The sequence below is a fragment of the Helianthus annuus genome, chromosome 11 (assembly GCF_002127325.2).
Source record: "Helianthus annuus cultivar XRQ/B chromosome 11, HanXRQr2.0-SUNRISE, whole genome shotgun sequence".
NCBI classification, from domain to species: Eukaryota; Viridiplantae; Streptophyta; class Magnoliopsida; order Asterales; family Asteraceae; genus Helianthus; species Helianthus annuus.
Genome location: NC_035443.2, coordinates 36,103,255 through 36,123,880, shown reverse-complemented (window position 1 = coordinate 36,123,880; position 20,626 = coordinate 36,103,255). Strand labels below are relative to the sequence as shown.

Below are 20,626 nucleotides of genomic sequence, written 5' to 3'. Positions count from 1 at the left end.
TAATTTAGGATGAAATATTTTTGTATAAATATAAGCCAACTTGTGTTCAAAGTTCCCTCATCATTATCATCTTCCCCTTTCAACTATTTCCCAGTTTCTACCAACTTCGATCTCTTCCTTCTTCAATCAACTGAGTTGACTTTCTGCAATCAACTGAGTTAACACTGCACACCAGCTTTTCTACAACGAGAGAACTCAGTGCTGTGGAGTCAACCGTCTGCTCAATAAGACACAATTTCGTCGCCTTTTTCTAAAGGTGATTATGTCTGTCACCTCATACCATAAATCTTGATCAATCTTTGATTAACAAATTTACCTGTGAAAAGAATACTTTCATTGTTATCTTTATTTTCATTTTCATCTATATGAGCATGGGCTGAAGTAGAGGGTGGTGAATTGTTAGATTTTTATGTATAAAATCTGGAAGATTTTTTTTTTTTAAAAAAAAACATGATTTGGATTCTCTAGCCTAGTTGTAACAAGTAGAGAATAGAATTTTATGATAACCTTCCAACAAATAAGTTTTGGTTAGACCACCCGTAGTGGTCCGTGACCCGGCGTTTTCTCCCCCAAACACGCCCCAAAACGCCCTCCCCCCACCCCTCCGGCGTGATCCGGCGTGTTTTCGCAAAAAAACCCCGGCGTGTTTTGAATAACGCTAAAATGGTATTATACGAAGGTTTTTGGCCAATAGCATTTTTTGAAGTTTTTTTTTATTTAATTATATTTATACCCCCTTTTAACATAACGCCCCATAACCCACGTCCCTACTACACCCCTTTTAACATAATGCCCATTTGTTGACTGAACCGTCACATGGCGCAAAACGCCCTAGGGTGGGGGCATTATCTTCCCCTTTCACTACACATGGTCTTAGGCAGTGCTCATGAATAATAATGACCTTGAGTAGTTGTGTTAGTAACAATTTATAACATTTAGGAGTCAGTAACAAGCTGCATGGTTACTGAATGCTAGTATCTATTAAACGGAAAACAACACTTGTGGATAAATTGGTCTTGATCTCACGGGGTGGATTGAAGGAGATATAGGAGATAATGAAAATAGACATCATAAAGATAACAGTGAAGAGTTAAATGCCAGGTTTGGGCCATTTTGTCACTTTAGTCCAAAGGTTTCATTTTTCGTCAGTGGGTCCAAAAAGGTTTCACCGTTGCCATTTTAGTCCACTGGGTTAACTTCATCTATTTTTTCTGTTAACAAGAAGGGCAATTTGGTGATTTCATAAGACCGAATTACCCTTCTAGTTAACAGAATTACATATAAAATGACCGAATTGCCCTTCTCGTTAACATAAAAAATTGATGAAGTTAACCTAGTGGACTAAAATGGCAACGATGAAACCTTTTTGGACAGGCGAAAAATGAAACCTTTGATCTAAACTGACAAAATGACCCAAAGCACTGGGACTAAAATGGCATTTAACTCTAATAATAATATTAAGTAGATAATTAATTAGTCTGGCTATATATATCTGTTGAATATCTATTTCCTTCCATAACAGTTACTTGTAGCCGATAGACAGGGCCGGCCCAAGGGTAAGCCAAATGAGGCTTGGGCTTTGGGCCACCAAAACTATAGGGCCTCCACAATTTGATGAAACCACAGTCCATTTATAAAAGATTTAGGGTGTGGGTTATCAACAAAGATTGATGGTTGGTAGTGTAGTGGTTTTGTGTATATACGGATGTTGGTGAGACATGGGTTCGAATCCTTGGTTCAGCATTTTTTTTTTCTTGTTTTTAAATTTTAACACAATTTTTCAAATAATTACACTTGGGCCCTTCAAGTTTAACTTTCAATTACATACATTTTTTTTAGGAAAAAGGCCACAAGATTTTACTTCGCCTTAGGCCACCAAAATGGTTGAGCCGGCCCTGCCGATAGATCGAATTAGCCATCTACTTTACTTGATCAAAATGGCTTCACACCAAGAGTTTGCTCACTTACAAATCTCACTTGAAGAGATACAAGAGGCCACCAATGACTTTGCTGATGAAAATCTCATCGGCCAAGGTGCGTTTGGGAAGGTTTATACAGGAAACCTCTTGGTGTCAGGACAGCGGACCAATATCGCTGCAAGGAGGTTGCATTATGAATATGGCCAAGGAGACCTTGAGTTCTGGACCGAAATTACGATGCTTTCTGATCTTAAGCATAATAATCTGGTTTCTTTTATTGGGTTTTGTGATGAAAAAGACGAGAAGATCATCATAAACAAACACGAGTCCCATGAAAGTCTCGACAAATACCTTAAAGGCTCTGTCCTCACATGGTTGCAACGATTGCAAATATGTGTTGGCATTGCACGGGCATTAAATTACATCCATTATGATGCTGAACGCAATTACAGTGTCATACATCGTAATGTCAAAAGTTCAAAAATTTTACTAGATGACAACTGGGAACCCAAGTTATCTGGTTTCGAACTTGCCATGAGAAATACAAGTGAAAGAAGACATCGTCTTCTCCTTGCTGAAGTTATTGGCACTATAGGTTACATGGATCCAACATATGAAAAGACTGGATTTGTGACCCACAAGTCGGATGTTTATTCCTTCGGAGTTGTATTATTTGAACTGCTGTGTGGGAGGAAAGCGTTTATTCCAAACGAGCAAGATCAGCAGCGTGCACCTCAATATGCTAAATCAGATAACAAAGAGGAAAAGGCGGAGGATGTCAATAAACAATCTCACCCCCCAACGGTGTCAGCACAAGCGCAGCAATCCTTGTTTACCCGCGTATGGTTGTCATTGTTTAACTGCTTCTCACCATCTACCGACACACAACAGTCTCCGTTTACCGATGTAGAGTCCTATTCGTTTATCCGTGTACCACGGTTGTTATCCACGTTTACCGGTGTACCCTCCTCGCCGCTTTGCTATGGACAGGAATGGTTATCCCTTTTCCCCGATGTACATTCAGACGAACCAGAGTCATTTAACAACGAACCACACTCATTAATTGACAACGAACCACATCCGTTAGACAATGCACAGCCAACGTCATTTGTTGACAGAGAGCCAACTTCATTTGCCAACAGTTGGCAGTCTTCATTTGGTGAAATCATGTCGCCCAGAATGCCAATAAAATTACCAAACTCCTCAAAGGAACAGGGTTTTGCACTAAATCCCTTATTTACCATGAAAGGACTTGATCAGTACTCGCATGCTCCATACCCGGAGTTATTAGCTCAATTGGCCAGATCCCATTATGATGAGGAAAATCTAGATGATATAATTGATCCATATCTAAGGGATAAGATGGACCCAGAATCTTTCAAAATTTTCTCAGAAACAGCATATAACTGCTTGAAGGAACAACGAGCACAACGTCCCAACATAGATCAAATTCTCAGAAACCTTGAGAAAGCGTTGGTACAACAAATGAAACGAGAAAATCCGGTAAGATCGTCCATTTATATATTTTTTTTTTCATCTTATAAAATAACTGTTTAATTGTCTCTTTATTAATTTATTTCCATTGATGCTATTGATTATCTCAAAGGGGCCGTCAATAGTTGCTGGAGAAGTTGAAGGAAAGCCATCCAACTCCTGGAAGGTAATTAACTTCTTTTAGTTGAGTTCATCAAGGTAGATAAAATTTAGAGTAAATTACACAAATCGTTCTGGTATGCCGAAATTTCAACTTTCGTCCTCGGGTTTCAGAAATTACCGATATTGTTTCCACGGTCCACTGATTATGAGAGCGTCACGGTTTTCCTCATAGGGAGGGATGCATGTTTGTTTTAGAGTTATAACTTGTACAAAATATCTGTTTTACCCTTTTATGTAAACCATGAACAGATAGTTTATAGTTTGCAGGAGTTTTCTTTTTCTTTACTTAAAATTGAATGTTGCAGGGAGAAAACTTGGAACACTTAAAGATCCCACTCACTGATATAGTGTTGGCCACCAAGAATTTTACCAAAAGATACCTTGGGTCAGGCACATATGGCAGGGTGTACAGAGCAGAACTTGAGCTGTCCATAGAAGAGAAAGGTGAACATTCCAAGAAATGGAGAACTGTAGCCATCAAATGTATTAGAGAAGACAAGCATGGAAAAGAAGGGTTCATAGCTGAAATTGAATTACTTACTAGGTGTAAGCATGACAATATAGTCTCTCTTCTTGGCTTTTGTGATGAAGGTAATGAGATGATCCTTGTCTACGAGCATGCTTCTAATAGTAGTCTTGATAATTATTTGGGATACACCAATAAGTCGACTAACCTTACCTGGGTGCAACGCATAAAGATTTGCATTGATATTGCACGTGGACTAAACTACCTTCACACAAGGGTGGAGGATGAACAAAGGATAGTTCACCGTGACATAAAAAGTGGCAACATTTTGTTGGGTAAGAATTGGGTGGCAAAGATTGCTGACTTTGGACTCTCCAGATTCCACCATAAGAATGAACAAGCAAAAACTCTCTATACAGAGAATGTTGCAGGCACAAAAGAGTATTTGTGTCCAGAATATATGAAGACTGGAAGGTTGAAAAGAGCAATAGATATTTACTCTTTCGGGGTTGTTTTATTTGAGATCTTGTCCGGGAAGCTTGCCAATGATCCAACTTACATTGCGGAGGATGAATACGGAATTGCACATGTTGCACGACGATGTTTTGAAGAGAATACAATACGTGAAATGGTAGATCCTAAAATAATGGAAGAAGTAGATGAACTCAAATCCACCCTACATAAAGGACCTAATCAAGATTCTTTGGGAACATTCTTAGAAGCTGCATATAGATGTGTGGCAATAGCTCAAGACGAACGCCCCACTGCAAATGATATCCTTCAGGAACTTGAGAAAGCATTATCATTCCAAGTAAGTTAAATATATTCTTTCTTACTTGGGTGCAACATATATATATATATATATATATATATATATATATATATAGGGGATGGTTCAAATGAAAACCACTTTTATTGTGAAAACTCGAAAACTAACTAAAAAAAGCCTAAAAAACACACAAAAATTTTTTTTTTTTTTTTCAATTTTTTTTATAAAAATCGCTAGTTTTTATATATAAAAAAAAACTTTTTTCAAAAAAAAAAAATTTGTGTAGTGCACATGTGTAATAATACACATGTGTAGTACACATACATATGTGCAGTATTACACATGTGCACTACACAAAAAAATTTTTTTTTTTTTTTGAAATTTCTTTTTTATATTAAAAAACCTGCGAAATTTTGATTGAAAAAAAAAATTAAAAAAAAAATTTTTTTGTATGTTTTTTTGGCTTTTTTTAATTAGTTTTCGAGTTTTCACAATAACTAGTGGTTTTCATTTGAACCTTCCCCTATATATATATATATGTGTGTGTGTGTGTACACACATATATAGGGGAACATTAATTACATAACCAAAACCAATTTGATTAAAGAAATGCACGAACCAAATTAGCACTTGTACATAGGTCTCCAAAGATATAGTGGGAGAGGGATAGACAAGTGGTTTTGTGGTTACATAACTGCCTTATGTATCACTGTTAGAGCAATAGGTAAAATGTTTATGCAGTTATCGCATATAGCAACTTAAAATTGGTTGGTTCTACATTGAACGAGTCCCCCCACCCCCGCTCTATATAAATGTGAGTGTATGTATATGTATACATGTACATGTAGTCATGTACATGTATATGTATAACAAAAACGATTTTCAAGTAGACAAACCGCTTGGCATTTGTTAAGATATATAGAGGGAAAGAGGGGTGATTATGTGGTTACATAACCGCCTTTTGTATCATAGCTAAAGCAATAGATACATGTATTTATACAACAAATATTTTTAGAATTTTCTTCCAAGAGGCTGGCAAAGTTTGGGATCTTATTTTGAGCAGAAGAACAAGTAAATATATAAGCACAACAATAAAAATATATTCAAGAATTATATAGTTAATATGAGTGTTAAATGAATCACAGGAAAACAGTAAGGACAAACTCCAAATGTCATTTGAAGAAATTAAATTGGCCACACAAGACTTCCATCCTGAGAATATTATTGGAAGGGGAGGATTTGGAAAGGTATTCAAAGGAGAAGTTACACACGGTGGTCAACATACTACAGTTGTCGCAAAAAGGTTGGATATGTTGAAAGAAAGAAAGTTATTTTAGGGGATCAGCAAGATTGTCTGTCAATTACATCATATCCCAAAATCAGTGGAACAAAATACACGGTTTCCTTCTCTTTACAATGACAGCCAATCAACAGTTATTTCTTTCCTTATAGGATCCTTGTAAGAGTAGTATAAATAGAGGCTGTCTCTGTCCATTGTAATCATCCAAAAAACAATTCAATACAAAATATTCTTGTACTCATTCTCATTTTGTAAGATGGTAGCAGAGCATGGTTTAGTCTAACCACAACCTGCTCATCACCTACCAAGCTCACAAAACCGGCCACCATGTCCGGAGACGGCAACCAGGATGAGTTGTCTTTACAAATCGCCAACCTGCTCAAACATGGGGTTAACCCCCAACCAAAAAGTCCCAAACTTTCCGATAGCCTACAGATTAACCTCAAACTCAACAGCCAAAATTATGCACTTTGGACCCGAATGATTCGGGTTGCCATTGGTGGCAAATCGAAAAACCTGCTGAAACATTTAACCTCAAACCCCCCGAAACAAGACGACGAAACCTACGAGCAATGGGAACAAGACGACTTAGTCGTTTTTTCCTGGCTTATACAGAACATTGAACCGGTGTTGGCCGGCAACCTTACCGAGTTTCCCACAGCGAAATCGTTGTGGGATGCCTTGGTGGTCACCTACAGCAGTGGCAGAGACAAGTTGCAGACGTTCAACCTTCATGTCAAAGCCAACGAAATCAAGCAGAATGACAAGTCACTTGAAGATTTCTGGATCATATTACAGGGGGTTTGGGGAGAGATCGACAGGATTGATCCAAATCCCATGAAGTGCCCAGAAGATATCAGAACATACCTAAGAATCAGGTCAGAACAAAAGCTCTTTCAGTTTTTAAATGCTCTAGATCGGAAATATGACCCAATTAAAAGGGAAATACTCCGACTAGATCCGCTTCCATCCGCAGAGGCGGCTTATGCCACCGTCCGTAAAGAGGCGGCACACCAGAATATTCTGGGAACAACCGTCGACGATACTCAAGGGATAGCGGCAGGCTTAAGTGCCACTGGTACAGAAGGGTTAGGGCTCGTAACAAAGGGGCATCGCCGCTTTGACGGGAAGAAGAACGGAGCACCAAACAAAGAAGACAAGACTCACTTGAAGTGCGATCATTGCGGTATGACTAGACATACCAAAGCACAGTGCTTCAAGATCGTCGGATATCCAGACTGGTGGTCCGATGGACATAAGAAGAGCAAGACAACCGGACCGGAAAAGGGCACAGCGGCGGCTGCCATCGGCGATCAGGAAGGTGCAGCAAGGGAAGGAAGAAACCCTACCGGATTTGGGGGGGTGGCGGCGGCAGCAATTGGGGAAACCGACGATGTGTTCTCGGTAACCACAGGTACAGGGGTTGAGAGAAAAGTCTCAATACCCCATTCTTATCTTGAAACAACTTTCACTTTAACCCCTGAAGAATTAGAAATATTAAAAGCCACGAGTGTTGTTCCTTTTATGATAGAAAGTTTCATAAAATGCAACAAGCACCCAAACTTTAGTGGTTTTGCCAATATGGCTCAAAACTTGATTAAAGAAAAAGAACAATCGTGGATATTCGATTGTGGAGCCACCGATACCATGACCTACGAGAAATCAGATTTTGTCACATCAACCAAACCTACAAAATCCTATATACATACGGCAAATGGAGAGACAATGAGTGTAAAAAACGGAGGAACTATTGAAATTTCTCCAACACTCAAAATCTCAAACTGTCTCTACGTTCCATCTTTTTCACACAAACTCCTTTCAATAAGCCATGTAACAAAGGAATTAAATTGTTCGGTACTCATGCAACCCACTTTTTGTATCTTACAGGATATCAGGACGGGAGCGATCATTGGGCGTGGCACTGAAAGAGGAGGGTTATACTATGTGGATGAGGTGACTCAAAGTGGTACTGTATTGCTCTCTCATGGAACAGTAGAACGAGAAGCTTGGTTATGGCATAGGAGATTGGGGCATCCATCCACGGGTTATTTGCATATTTTATTTCCTAAATTATTTCCTTCTAATTGCAAGACACATTGTGAAACTTGTATGTTGGCCAAGAGTCATCGGAAAACTTTTAAACCAAATAACACAAGGGTCGATGAACCTTTTTCATTGATTCACTCGGATGTATGGGGCCCAGCTCCAGTCATTGGGGGACAACACCTTCGTTTTTTCGTTATATTCGTGGATGATTGTACACGAATGACATGGGTTTACCTACTAAAAAATAAGTCTGAAGTTCTCGATAAATTCACCATCTTTTATACCATGATCCAAACCCAGTTCCAAAAAAACATTCAAGTTTTCCGCTCAGATAATGGGGGTGAATTCGTTAACACTAGTATGAAACACTTTTTTCAAACCAAAGGCATCATTCATCAAACAACTTGCCCCCATACTCCAGAACAGAATGGTGTCGCGGAACGAAAAAACCGCATTCTGTTAGAAATAACTCGGGCTCTCCTAATAGAATCACAAGTTCCAAAAGTTTTTTGGCCAGAAGCCCTTGTTACTGCTACTTATCTTATTAACCGTCTCCCAACCCAAGTTCTAAAACTAAAAACCCCATTACAAGTCCTTTCAGAATTCAAAAAACCCCCCTCCAATCTCACACTTGAACCACGCATCTTTGGATGCACTGCCTTTGTCCACATACCAAAAACAAACAGAACCAAACTCGATCCATGCGCCGAAAAATGTGTCTTTGTTGGGTATGGAATGAATCAAAAAGGGTACCGATGCTACAATCCAACAACCCGACACATGTTCACCACTATGAACTGTGATTTTCTTGAAACCAAGTATTACTATACATCCCAACACAGTGGTCAGGGGGAGAGAGAATGTCAAGACACACTGAGTTGGTTAAAGTATGTTCCATATGAAGAAGCGGTGAGCCACAGTACCAACGATGAGGCTCCTTTCTCCACAGAAAACCCAAATATCAGTGCCGCCCCTGAAGTTGCTCCTAACCTGGTACCCGAGGTAAGTAATACTCACCCTTGTTCTGTTCACGATTCTACTGAAATTCGAGAAAATACAACTAATGAAACAGTAGAGCAAATGAGTTCTTCCACACAAGGAGACACTTCACCAATGGAGCAAAATGAACATGAGCAAGAGGATCATTCTCCACAAGAAGACACACAAGGAGGATATGTCCTACCACCAAGATCCAACCGGGGAGTTCCACCGAAAAGATATTCTCCAGAAAAGAAATCTCAGGGATGTAGGTATCCTGTGGCTAACATAGCCAAAGGAAATCTATCCGAGGAAGCCAAGGCCTTCTCTTCGTCTTTATATTCAGAAGAAATTCCTACCAATACAGAACAAGCCCTGAAATCAAGACACTGGAAAAAGGCAATGGAAGAAGAGATGAAAGCCTTAACAAAGAACAATACGTGGGAGAAATGTGCCCTGCTGGTGGGAAAGAAAACAGTCGGGTGTCGTTGGGTTTTTACGATTAAGTACAAACCTGATGGTACAATTGAAAGGTATAAAGCCAGGTTAGTAGCTAAAGGCTACACTCAAACATACGGGATTGACTACTCTGAAACCTTCTCTCCAGTTGCAAAGATTAACACTATCAGAGTTCTATTCTCTGTAGCAGCAAATAAAGGGTGGCCACTTCACCAATTTGATGTAAAGAATGCTTTCTTACACGGAGAATTAAAAGAAGAAGTTTATATGGAAGCTCCGCATGGATTCACAGTTAATTTTGGGGAAAGAGAAGTATGTCGTCTGAAGAAATCCCTGTATGGCCTAAAACAGTCTCCTAGAGCATGGTTTGGAAGATTCACCTTGGCCATGAAGAACTATGGTTTTAAACAAAGTAACTCAGACCATACATTGTTTCTCAAACAGAGAAACAACCTCATAACCTGTCTAATAATCTATGTCGATGACATGATCATTACAGGTAATGACAAAGAAGAGATAACCAAGCTGAAGAAAAACTTGTTCACAGAATTCGAAATGAAGGATCTAGGGAGACTTAAATACTTCCTTGGCATTGAAGTTCTGAGGTCAAAACAAGGAATCTTCATGTGCCAAAAGAAGTATGTTCTCGACCTACTAGCAGAAACCGGTTTGATTGATTGCAAACCAGCCGATACGCCTATGATTGCAAATCAGAAGCTCTACATAGAAGAAACAGCAGAGCCAGCTGACAGAGAAAGGTACCAGCGGATTGTGGGGAAACTAATATACCTCTCTCACACTCGACCCGATATAGCATACGCTGTAGGAGTAATAAGTCAGTTTATGCATCAACCTCAAAGCGCTCACATGGATGCAGTCTTCAGAATCTTAAGATATCTAAAGGGAACGGTTGGTCACGGAGTCCTTTTCAAACCGAATGGACATCTAGGGACTCAACTATACACCGATGCAGACTGGGCAGGAGATAAAGGAAACCGAAGATCAACCTCAGGTTACTTTACCTTAGTTGGTGGAAACCTCGTCACTTGGAGAAGTAAAAAACAGAAGGTGGTGGCCCTATCAAGTGCTGAAGCTGAATTTAGAGGAATAGCGAAGGGGATAACTGAAGTTCTATGGGTACGGAGGCTCCTTACTGAAATAGGTTTTCCACCTCAAGAAACTAGCAAGATTACAACTGATAACAAAGCAGCTATTCAAATATCCGAGAACCCAGTTCAACATGATCGAACGAAGCATATAGAGGTAGATCGACACTTCATTAAAGAAAAGTTCGAAGCCGAGATTGTTTCATTATCGTTTGTCCCATCAGAAGAACAACTGGCTGATATCTTAACAAAAGCTGTAAATGAAAGGATACTACACAAGTGTTTGGACAAGTTGAATTTCGGAAATCCTACAATTCAACTTGAGGGGGAGTGTTGAAAGAAAGAAAGTTATTTTAGGGGATCAGCAAGATTGTCTGTCAATTGCATCATATCCCAAAATCAGTGGAACAAAATACACGGTTTCCTTCTCTTTACAATGACAGCCAATCAACAGTTATTTCTTTCCTTATAGGATCCTTGTAAGAGTAGTATAAATAGAGGCTGTCTCTGTCCATTGTAATCATCCAAAAAACAATTCAATACAAAATATTCTTGTACTCATTCTCATTTTGTAAGAGGATAGGAGTCAAGGTCAGGGAGAACTTCATTTCTTGACAGAGCTGGAAATTCTTTTTGAGTATAAACATGAAAATATCATAGGTCTTGAAGGCTATTGTAATGAAAATGATGAAAAAATCATTGTTTATGAGCATGCGTCTAATCGAAGTCTCGATCCATGTCTAGACAACAAAAGTCTTACATGGATTAAAAGACTCAAAATATGCATCGATGTTGCGCGAGGGTTAGCCTTTCTTCATGGAGGTGCTCCAACAAAAGAGATGGTGATACACAGGGACATCAAAAGTGCCAACATTCTACTAAATGCTGATTGGAAGGAAAAAATTTCTGATTTTGGGTTATCTGCAATAACTGCAATAAATCAGGAAGTCGTCAGCAAGCTTGTAGGTACACTTGGCTATGTTGATCCTGTGTATGAGATTACAGGTTTCTTCACCGAGAAATCTGACATTTACTCATTGGGAGTGGTGTTATTTGAAATCTTTTATGGGAAATTATTAGTGCCTAATACAAAGGATTATGATGAGCAACGTGTAAGGGAGACCCTTGAGCACATCCATGAAGAAGGAAAACTTGGTTTGATCGTGTTTGAGGGTATAAAGGAACAAATTGCGCCGGAATCATTGTCTGTATTTCAAGTGATTGCTAGTCAATGCCTAAGGGGACTAGGGGTGGTTCACTAGTGATGGAATTTCATCACTCCCACTATCCAATCAAGTAATGCCATGTCATCAATCTAATTTCCATCACTAGTGATAGAAATGTAGGAGGGGTGGAATCACTAGTGATGGAATTCTATCACTCCCTCCCAATTTTTTTAATTTTTTATTTTAAATTAGAAATTAACAATAAAACACTAAAATTAAAAATTTCATTAATTTTAAAACATACTACTTCAATTTCACATACTAGAAACATACAATTTGTAAAAAAAAAAAAAAAAAAAAAAAAAAAAAAAACCTACTCCTCGAATTTAACATACTAGGAACATACAATTTAAAAAAAAAAAAACCTACTCCTCGTCCGAATCCGGAAACTCCAAACCTAGAGAACCTACTAGTTCGATTAAATCGTATCTCAACCGAAAGTGAGTTTCTTCGTTACGCAATTGTAAATTGATATCTTGTGGAACTTGAACTTGTGTAGGAGGATCCGGTACCCAATCCGGGGATATTGCACGTCCGTCGTGTTTGATCAACATATTGTGCAATATGATACACGCATACACTATGCTATGTATTGCTTTCTTGGTCATCGAACGAACTGATCGGTGTAGTATACCCCATCTACCCTTTAAAACACCAAACGCCCTCTCAACATCTTTTCTTGCCGATTCTTGCAATTTTTTGAACGCCTTTTCTTTAGCCTCGACGGGAAATGAGGGAGCTTTCACAAAAACAGATCAAGACGGGTAGATACCATCCACAAGATAAAAGCCTCGTCTGTAATGTCGACCGTTAACATAGAAAGGAGAGGAAGGTGCGGTACCATTCGTTACGCTTTGGAACAACGGCGACGTGTGCAACACATTGATGTCGTTGTTTGAACCTGGGACACCGAAATACGAATGCCAAATCCATAAATCATTCGACGCCACCGCTTCTAGTATGATGGTTGGTCTTTTGATGTCTCCCCTCACATACGCCCCTCGCAACTCTCTTGGACAATTTTTCCACTCGATATGTGTACAATCGATGCTACCGAGCATCCCGGGAAAATGCCATCTAGCCTCGTGTGCGGCGTAAATACGTGAAATGTCATGGCTCGTCGGTTTACGTAAAAACTCGTTAGAATACAACTTAATGACCGCATTGCAAAAAAATTGCAAACACTCACGTGAAGTTCTTTCAGACATAGCTAGGTATTCATCATATTGATCGGGTGGGTTACCTGTCGCTAGTTGGCGAATGGCGGACGTGCATTTTTGAATCGGCGTGAAACTTGGTTTGCCCCTCGCATCGTAACCTTCTTGAAACCATCCCTCGCTTGCCTCGATGTCTCCAACAATCTTTAAAAATAATTCTTTGGGTAAACGAAAACGATCTCTAAACGTTTCGGCATTGTATATCGGGTTTTCCACAAAATAATCGTTCATCAAAACTTCGTTGGCACGTATACGATCACGGCCGACCATCTTCTTCTTTGGGCGGGACGACTCGGCATCAAGCTCGTTATACACCGACACAAAATAGTTTAGCGTGTTGTTGTCGGAAGACGACTCGGTATCGGTATCGCTAGACATCGGAAACGTCGAATCGGTAGGGAATTCCATTTGAGAAAGATATAAAAATTGTGTGAAATGGGTTTAAAATGGTTTAAAAGATAGAGTTTGGTGTGTGAAAAAATGGTTAAAATGTGGATATATATATAAATAAAATGGATTATTATTTTTTTTATTAAAGTTACCGTTCATCAACAACGGTCATGTGCCAACGGTCGATTTTTTAAATTTTCAACGCGTTGTGTGGTTAACGCGTTAAACATATAACGCGTTATATGTTGTGCGGCGGCGGTGTGCCGTTTGATTTTCACGCGTGACCGGTGGCCATCACGTTACCGCCCCGGGTCACCTAAAAAGGGTTAAAAGAAAACGACCAAGAGCAGAAGAGGTGTTGCAACAACTCAACAAGGCATTGGAATTTCAAGTAAGTTTTCATAGTTGTACAAAAGTGGCTTTCTTTTAATGCATGTACATCAAGACTAGAATATGTAAATCAAAAGGTATCAATACAAAAAAAAAGTCTTTACAACCAAAATAAAATGATATCAAGTTAACTATTTTGTTTGGAAGTCTTGTTTTGGATATTTAGTAGTGAATAGTAAAATAAAAATGAAAATGAAGGCTAGTTTGCAATATGTAGATATATTTTTGGTGCATAGCATCAAAATATTGAGTTTTAATTGTTTAATTTTTGTACAGGAGGATTATGAAATATGGGGTCCTAAATTTCCTAAAGACTATGAGGAGATAATCAAATTGTCAAAATCTTCAGAACTCTACTCTACCGCAAAGAAGAAAGATCTTTACAACATGTTCTCCAAGGGAATTCTCCTTCAAGATGACAAAGTGGTATCCGCCATTTCTCATATCTCAGTTCTTTTAAGTTTTCTGCATTCCATGTTTCTTTTTTTTTTTTAAATATAAATTGGCTATGCTTTTTTGGTTTTTGTTGGCTACTTAATAGCACTCATATTCTTTGGGTCAACATTTCTAACTAGCTTCGGTTTGCTTACGACAAACTTAGGTTTTCATTGATTTATGCTATGTCCCGGTTCTTTTGGTTTTTAGTGAATCTGTTATTACAACGTATCTTGAGATAATGCACCACTATCATGAGGGATAGATGGTCCAAATCCATACATGCATTCACGCTTAATACACATTGGGTTTGATTTGTTTGTTTTGCATGGCAGTGGTTTTCACTAGGAGGTAATGGCGAAAGAAATGAAATGATATCGGCAAGAAAGTTTTCATACATAAACCATAGTCCACATAACTGGATATCTGTTCCGGAATCAAGGTTTGTGTCCTCACTCTCTCTTACAAACACATTCTATGTATGTTTGTGTTGCAGTCTACCCTCACAAGATTACCATTCCGTGACTTGTTTTCTCACGTGTTAATCTTTATAAAATAATGTAAGAAAATTTTAACTTTAGTGTGTTGGCCCCGGATCTTCACAATTGATATTGATTACAAGAAACAAGAACAAGAATAAGAATGAAAACTAACCAGAACTTCTATATATATCTATGATTGTATGTGTACAGAGATTACAAAACAATTGAAAACTACAAGCCTATTTATACTGATTGAATAGATGCGAGTGAAAGACATGTCTCTTCGCGAAACATCGCGTCTTCTTGATCTTGTGATGGTGGCGACGATTGGAACAGGTGCGTCCCATGGGATGTGTCGCTCCATCAATTTTGTATGTTATAATCTTTGCTTTTGCCACGTCTAGTCCTCGCACTCGTATACTATTCTAATTACAATATAAACTATCTATTAATTATTTACCGAACAACCCTCGAACTTAAGGATGTGTAGGGATTATAACTTTCATTCACCCCCCTAATCACGAACATCCTTGAGTTGTTGTAGATCTTGAACTCCGAACAGTTTTATCTTCTCAAATCTCCTCGGTATTTAACGCTTCACATGTATCTTCTTATTCATGAACCTTGCTCCTCACGAACTTTCTTCACACAAACTTGCTTCACACGAACATTTTTCTTCACACTTGTCTTGACCGCACTTGATTTGTATCACACGAACCTTTTCTTGTGTAGTTGTCTCAACACGAACTCCACTCGGTCTTGATTAACTTCCCCACCATCATATCACATGATCAGAATCCATCTCGCATAGATTTTTGATAAACTAACTCACTCAGATCTCTCTTGCGGTTGTATCACACAACAACTTTTTGACCCAGTCACAGGATACGCGTGTCTTCTTCTTGATCTATCACAGATTCAATATCCTCTTCATGGTTGTCTCTCAAAACGGGTTCTTCATAAAGATTCCTTCTCACATGGATTCTTCGCTTTTAACTGACCCACTCACTCGACTGTTTATCGTAGTTTTCACAAGTGCTCTCTCCGCATCGCACGATTTCTGACATTCCATTGATTCATCACGAATCGACTTCCTTTGTTCTCACCTATCCATTATTTTTCCTTGCACTCATTGCATTATTTCATGATTTCATCTGGTTTTCCCATAACCGATTCACAATCATCATCACAATGATTTTCTCCTTCAGATATGATCTTGTGTATTCATTTCCGTCCAATATGCACATAAGACTTCTTCACCAGCCCAACTTCCTTTCTTTTCTCTATATGAGTATTCTTCGCAAAGTCATCATGACGTGAATCACTCAAAATATTGATCAGATCTACAGCCATTTTGTGATACTCCCGATCAAGGGATATAATACGAGATTCCTTTCCCGTTTGTTTCTCAAACTCGGTAACATATTTGTTCTCCAAATTTACTTTCACTTTGCCTCACGCGTAAACAATCCTCTTGACCCTTCTATCGCTTCACTTAACTTTCTTTGGTTCATCACGAACAAAATCACAGGTTTCTTTCTAAATAGCGATCACCGCTTTTCTTCAAATCACTCGAATGCTTTTCTTCACATATTACAATCACAATCATAATCACAATCACAATCACAATTCCCTTGCAATTTGCTGGTCTTCAAATTCGATTTAGATAACACTCCAAAAGAAAAACACAACAGCCCCGATCTCATTCTTTCTCCCGTATATATCTTGTTTCTAAACTATGACTTCCCAATACAAAAAAACTAAAAAGTCAGATTAGATACGCAAACCTGAATTGAATCTTGTATTGAAAAATCTTGATTTCCTGAATTCTGAAATTCGCAGCATTCTAAATGAACACAACACAGCCCTGTTCTGTGCTCCAGATTGGTTCGACACACCCACGAACCCTAATCTGACCGCATCTTCAAATTCTCACAACCCTTCACACAATTGAACCCTAATTGCATGATTATGCCTCCTGCGATCTCTAGTGCCTTGCGAATTGTTGTGTTTAGTGAATCAATATCAATAGCCTGACGCTCTGATACCAATTTTGGCCCCGGATCTTCACAATTGATATTGATTACAAGAAACAAGAACAAGAATAAGAATGAAAACTAACCAGAACTTCTATATATATCTATGATTGTATGTGTACAGAGATTACAAAACAATTGAAAACTACAAGCCTATTTATACTAATTGAATAGATGCGAGTGAAAGACAAGTCTCTTCGCGAAACATCGCGTCTTCTTGATCTTGTGATGGTGGCGACGATTGGAACAGGTGCGTCCCATGGGATGTGTCGCTCCATCAATTTTGTATGTTATAATCTTTGCTTTTGCCACGTCTAGTCCTCGCACTCGTATACTATTCTAATTACAATATAAACTATCTATTAATTATTTACCGAACAACCCTCGAACTTAAGGATGTGTAGGGATTATAACTTTCATAGTGGAATAGTGAAATAACCTGGTTACTATTAGGTGACAAAAATAAATTTGGGCTTTATCATCTTCTAATGTGTGCAGGTTTAATAAGGTAGCGGAGATGTTGGATATTTCGAATCTGATGATCAAAATCAAGACAAGAGCTCGACTCTCATCCCAAGATACCACATATGGGGTCTATTTAGTCTTCAAATTTTCTGATTCAAGAAAATTGTCAGCTAAACATATGTATGTGAACCTTAAGTACACAAAGGGGAGTGAAACCTTACATGCGTATTTTGCAACATGGAGAGACAATGACTGGATGATTCCGGTTTTAACTTTATACTGGAGAGCTTCTCGCCATATTATTGTGGAGACTGTCCCATCTATGTTGAAGGCCTTGAGTTTCGAGCAATTGATGATGCAAGTTTGGAAACACTTTGTTTACCATTCGAAATTTCATTTGTTAATATATAATAGATATTAATGTATATAACATGGTCTTACCGTTTCTATACAGATGAAGCATGAAGGAATCAAAAAGGTGCTGGAAGTCCAACAAGTCTTGAAATCAAACTTGGATGAGCAGGTGCCACAATTGTCTACTAATTATGAACAAACATATAAAAGATCCATAGACTATGAGGATGGGAAGGTACATTTTAATTTCTAACACATGCATCTTCAATAAAACTAAAAAAAAAAGGAATCCTTAAATTTCTGTAACAAATTCGCTCTAAACCTTTGATGAACAGTTCGCGCTTAGTGAAGTTAATGGAAAGAGACATCTTATGCTTTCGGCTAAGGCAGCTCGGTACAACTTCTCCAATGTGAAGCTTTTTACAATAAAACCATCATCCCAGTCAAGGTTAATTTTTTAAACCGACTTCTTTATGTTTCTTAGTCTAACCATTTACTTCTCCTAGCACATTTATAGCCATAATAGTACATTGTTTGAGATGCTACTTATCTGTGATTCTGTGTTGTCTACTAAAATAAAGATGCATGCATCAATAGATGGTTGAAAAAAGTTTCACTCCCTGAATGTGGTTTATAGTTTACCATGTCATGAAGTTTTACTTTGTCTCGAAGATATATAATGACATGATTTATCATACATGCAGATTTCAAGAAGTGATTGAACTTTTACCGCAGCAAGTATTTCATATCAGTTGCACGATTAAAAGTCAAATGTTGTCACAGGATACATAGTATGTGTGTTACCTTGTTTTCAAGCTCTCGGAAACATGTCAAGGGTTGCACTATCGGGTGAAAGTTCGAGATTTACTCCAGCAAGAAAACAAAGAGGCTGAAATTATTTATTTTACCTCCCCAAGCCCATGGAATATACATGATATTACTCGGGTTCCACAACAAAGGGAAGATGGATGTATGGAGGTTAATGTCTGGAAATATAACTCAAATCATCAACTTAAAAGTGATTGTCTTCTTGTAAATTTGAAATTCACAAGTTACGAAGGAACTATGTCTGGTCTTATTGTATATGGCCTCGAGTTTCGGCCACTTTGAGGATATTAATATGTGAGAATTTTCCTTGCCAATGCTCATAATTTTCCTCAACTATGAACTATTACAACATTAGCCCCTGTACTTGTTAAGTTTATAGCAAAATGCAACATGAACGCGATCATTCAAAATAATGGTAATCTTTATTAACAACATATGACTACTACATCAAAACTAGCAAGGATAAAACATCAAGTATCCGATAGACGGAAATAAATACTGCTCCATAGAAGAAATCATCCGTACGAAAAGAGTATATTACCTAGAGAACTAAGTTGACCCGCAACAGAAAAAATGTGCACTACACTGCAAGACAGTAAAAAAATAGAACAAAAGTAAAGGTTTTGAAGCTATGAATGCTAAAAGACAGATGTTAAAATATATAAAACCTTTATATTTTTCCAATTCAATTCTCTAATATCCTTTCCTTTTTTTCTTGTCCTATTTTTGTGAGGTTCATTGGGCTCGTGTCTTGGGCTGCTCCTTGGGCTCGGCCGCTCATCTCTGGGCTCGTTTCTAGGGTTCGCCCCCTTTATATCTCCTCCGCTTCTCTCCAGTTGGATCATCAACAATTGCAGCCTCTCTTATCTGCTCTCTAGAACATCGTCTCAAAGCTTTGGCTCTCTCCTGCTGTTCGAGTGCTCTTGTGTTGCTGCTGCTAATCTTATTAAGCAGAATCATCAGTTGATGATCTGCTCTATTCTTGGTTGTCTGTAATCGGTTGTTTTACCGAGTTTTGTTTCCTGTTTGCTTATAATCTTGTACCTCTTGATTCAGTTTATAAAAGACATAAAGTTTTCACATGGTATCAGAGCCAATCGGCTCCCTGGTACCCATCTCTTTCCGCTGCTGCTACTATTGAACGAACAGATCCGTTCGGATCTAGGGTTGTGGTTAAAGGTCTAAGGAATCTTGGTGCTACTTCGAATCCATCGATTCCTGATCATCCGCCTGAAGATACCTCTGATTGAAGGCTGAAACCCTAAATCTAGGGTTTGGGAACAGTTGTGGTTGGAAGTTCTCCGGATCGCTGCTGAAAGGGCTCTTGTTGGTCTCTGTTTCAGAGCAAACCAACAGAGTTTGTCCTAGTCTTCTTTGCTTGAAATAAGACTTGTAACCCTAATTGAAGGTTACAAGTGTGATTATCTGGAGTTAAACGCACCCACTGTGAGATTGTTCTATCTCTGTCCTTTATTTCTTTTTGTTTCGTGCATCACTGAGTCAGTGTGTCTAGGCATCCCCTGTTTACCGGACTAGTCGGGCCGGCACTTGATCGAGTCTTATTTGCTTATCTGTTGCATTTGTTGAGTTTGTGTGTCAAAGCTCCCTGAATATCGTCTGTGGAGGCACCATTGAGTGATGAACCTCTGATCGGACCTCTGTTCAGGCTTCGTTGTCCTCTGTGTTTTTTAGTTTTTATTTGCACTATATGTTCTTGCTTTGCCTGTTTTTTAGGTAATTGTGTTTTGTCTGTGTTTTCAATATGCCTGGTGATGATGACTCTGTTATAACTCCTCCTAGTGCTACCTTGGTTAGCAAAATAGATGCTGGTGATCCTCTTTTTCTTCACCCTAGTGCCAATTTATCTATAGTCAGTGTAAAACTCAAGGGGTCAGAAAACTATAGGATCTGGTCCAATGCCATGTATCTTGCCTTACAAGTAAAAAATAAGATAGGGTTTGTTGATGGTTCTTGCCTTAGGTCTAAAACTGATGAGGTTTTGGGTAGGCAATGGGATAGGTGCAATTCTATTGTGCTTACTTGGATTCTTAACTCCATATCTGAGGAATTATATCTTGGTCTTGTTTATTCTAAAATTGCTTCG

The 20,626-nt window shown here is 38.6% G+C and overlaps 1 protein-coding gene across 2 annotated transcripts; it reads left to right on the top strand.

The window, feature by feature from the left end:
• The first annotated feature begins 32 nt into the window (after positions 1–32).
• On the top strand, positions 33–18,842 carry LOC110926271. Of its 2 annotated transcripts, XM_035979713.1 has the most exons (10): positions 33–256; positions 1,840–3,422; positions 3,526–3,579; positions 3,881–4,852; positions 14,199–14,348; positions 14,693–14,799; positions 17,374–17,697; positions 17,795–17,929; positions 18,030–18,142; positions 18,399–18,842. In XM_035979713.1, exons 2-8 carry the CDS (start codon positions 1,881–1,883, stop codon positions 17,796–17,798), a joined length of 3,153 nt encoding a protein of 1,050 aa, XP_035835606.1. In that variant the 5' UTR covers positions 33–256; positions 1,840–1,880; the 3' UTR covers positions 17,799–17,929; positions 18,030–18,142; positions 18,399–18,842. The 2 variants fall into 2 exon arrangements, with proteins under 2 accessions (XP_035835606.1, XP_022025716.1); XM_022170024.2 differs by lacking the exons at positions 14,199–14,348; positions 14,693–14,799; positions 17,374–17,697; ... (1 more) ...; positions 18,030–18,142; positions 18,399–18,842 and adding an exon at positions 5,956–6,351.
• Positions 18,843–20,626: the final 1,784 nt, after the last annotated feature.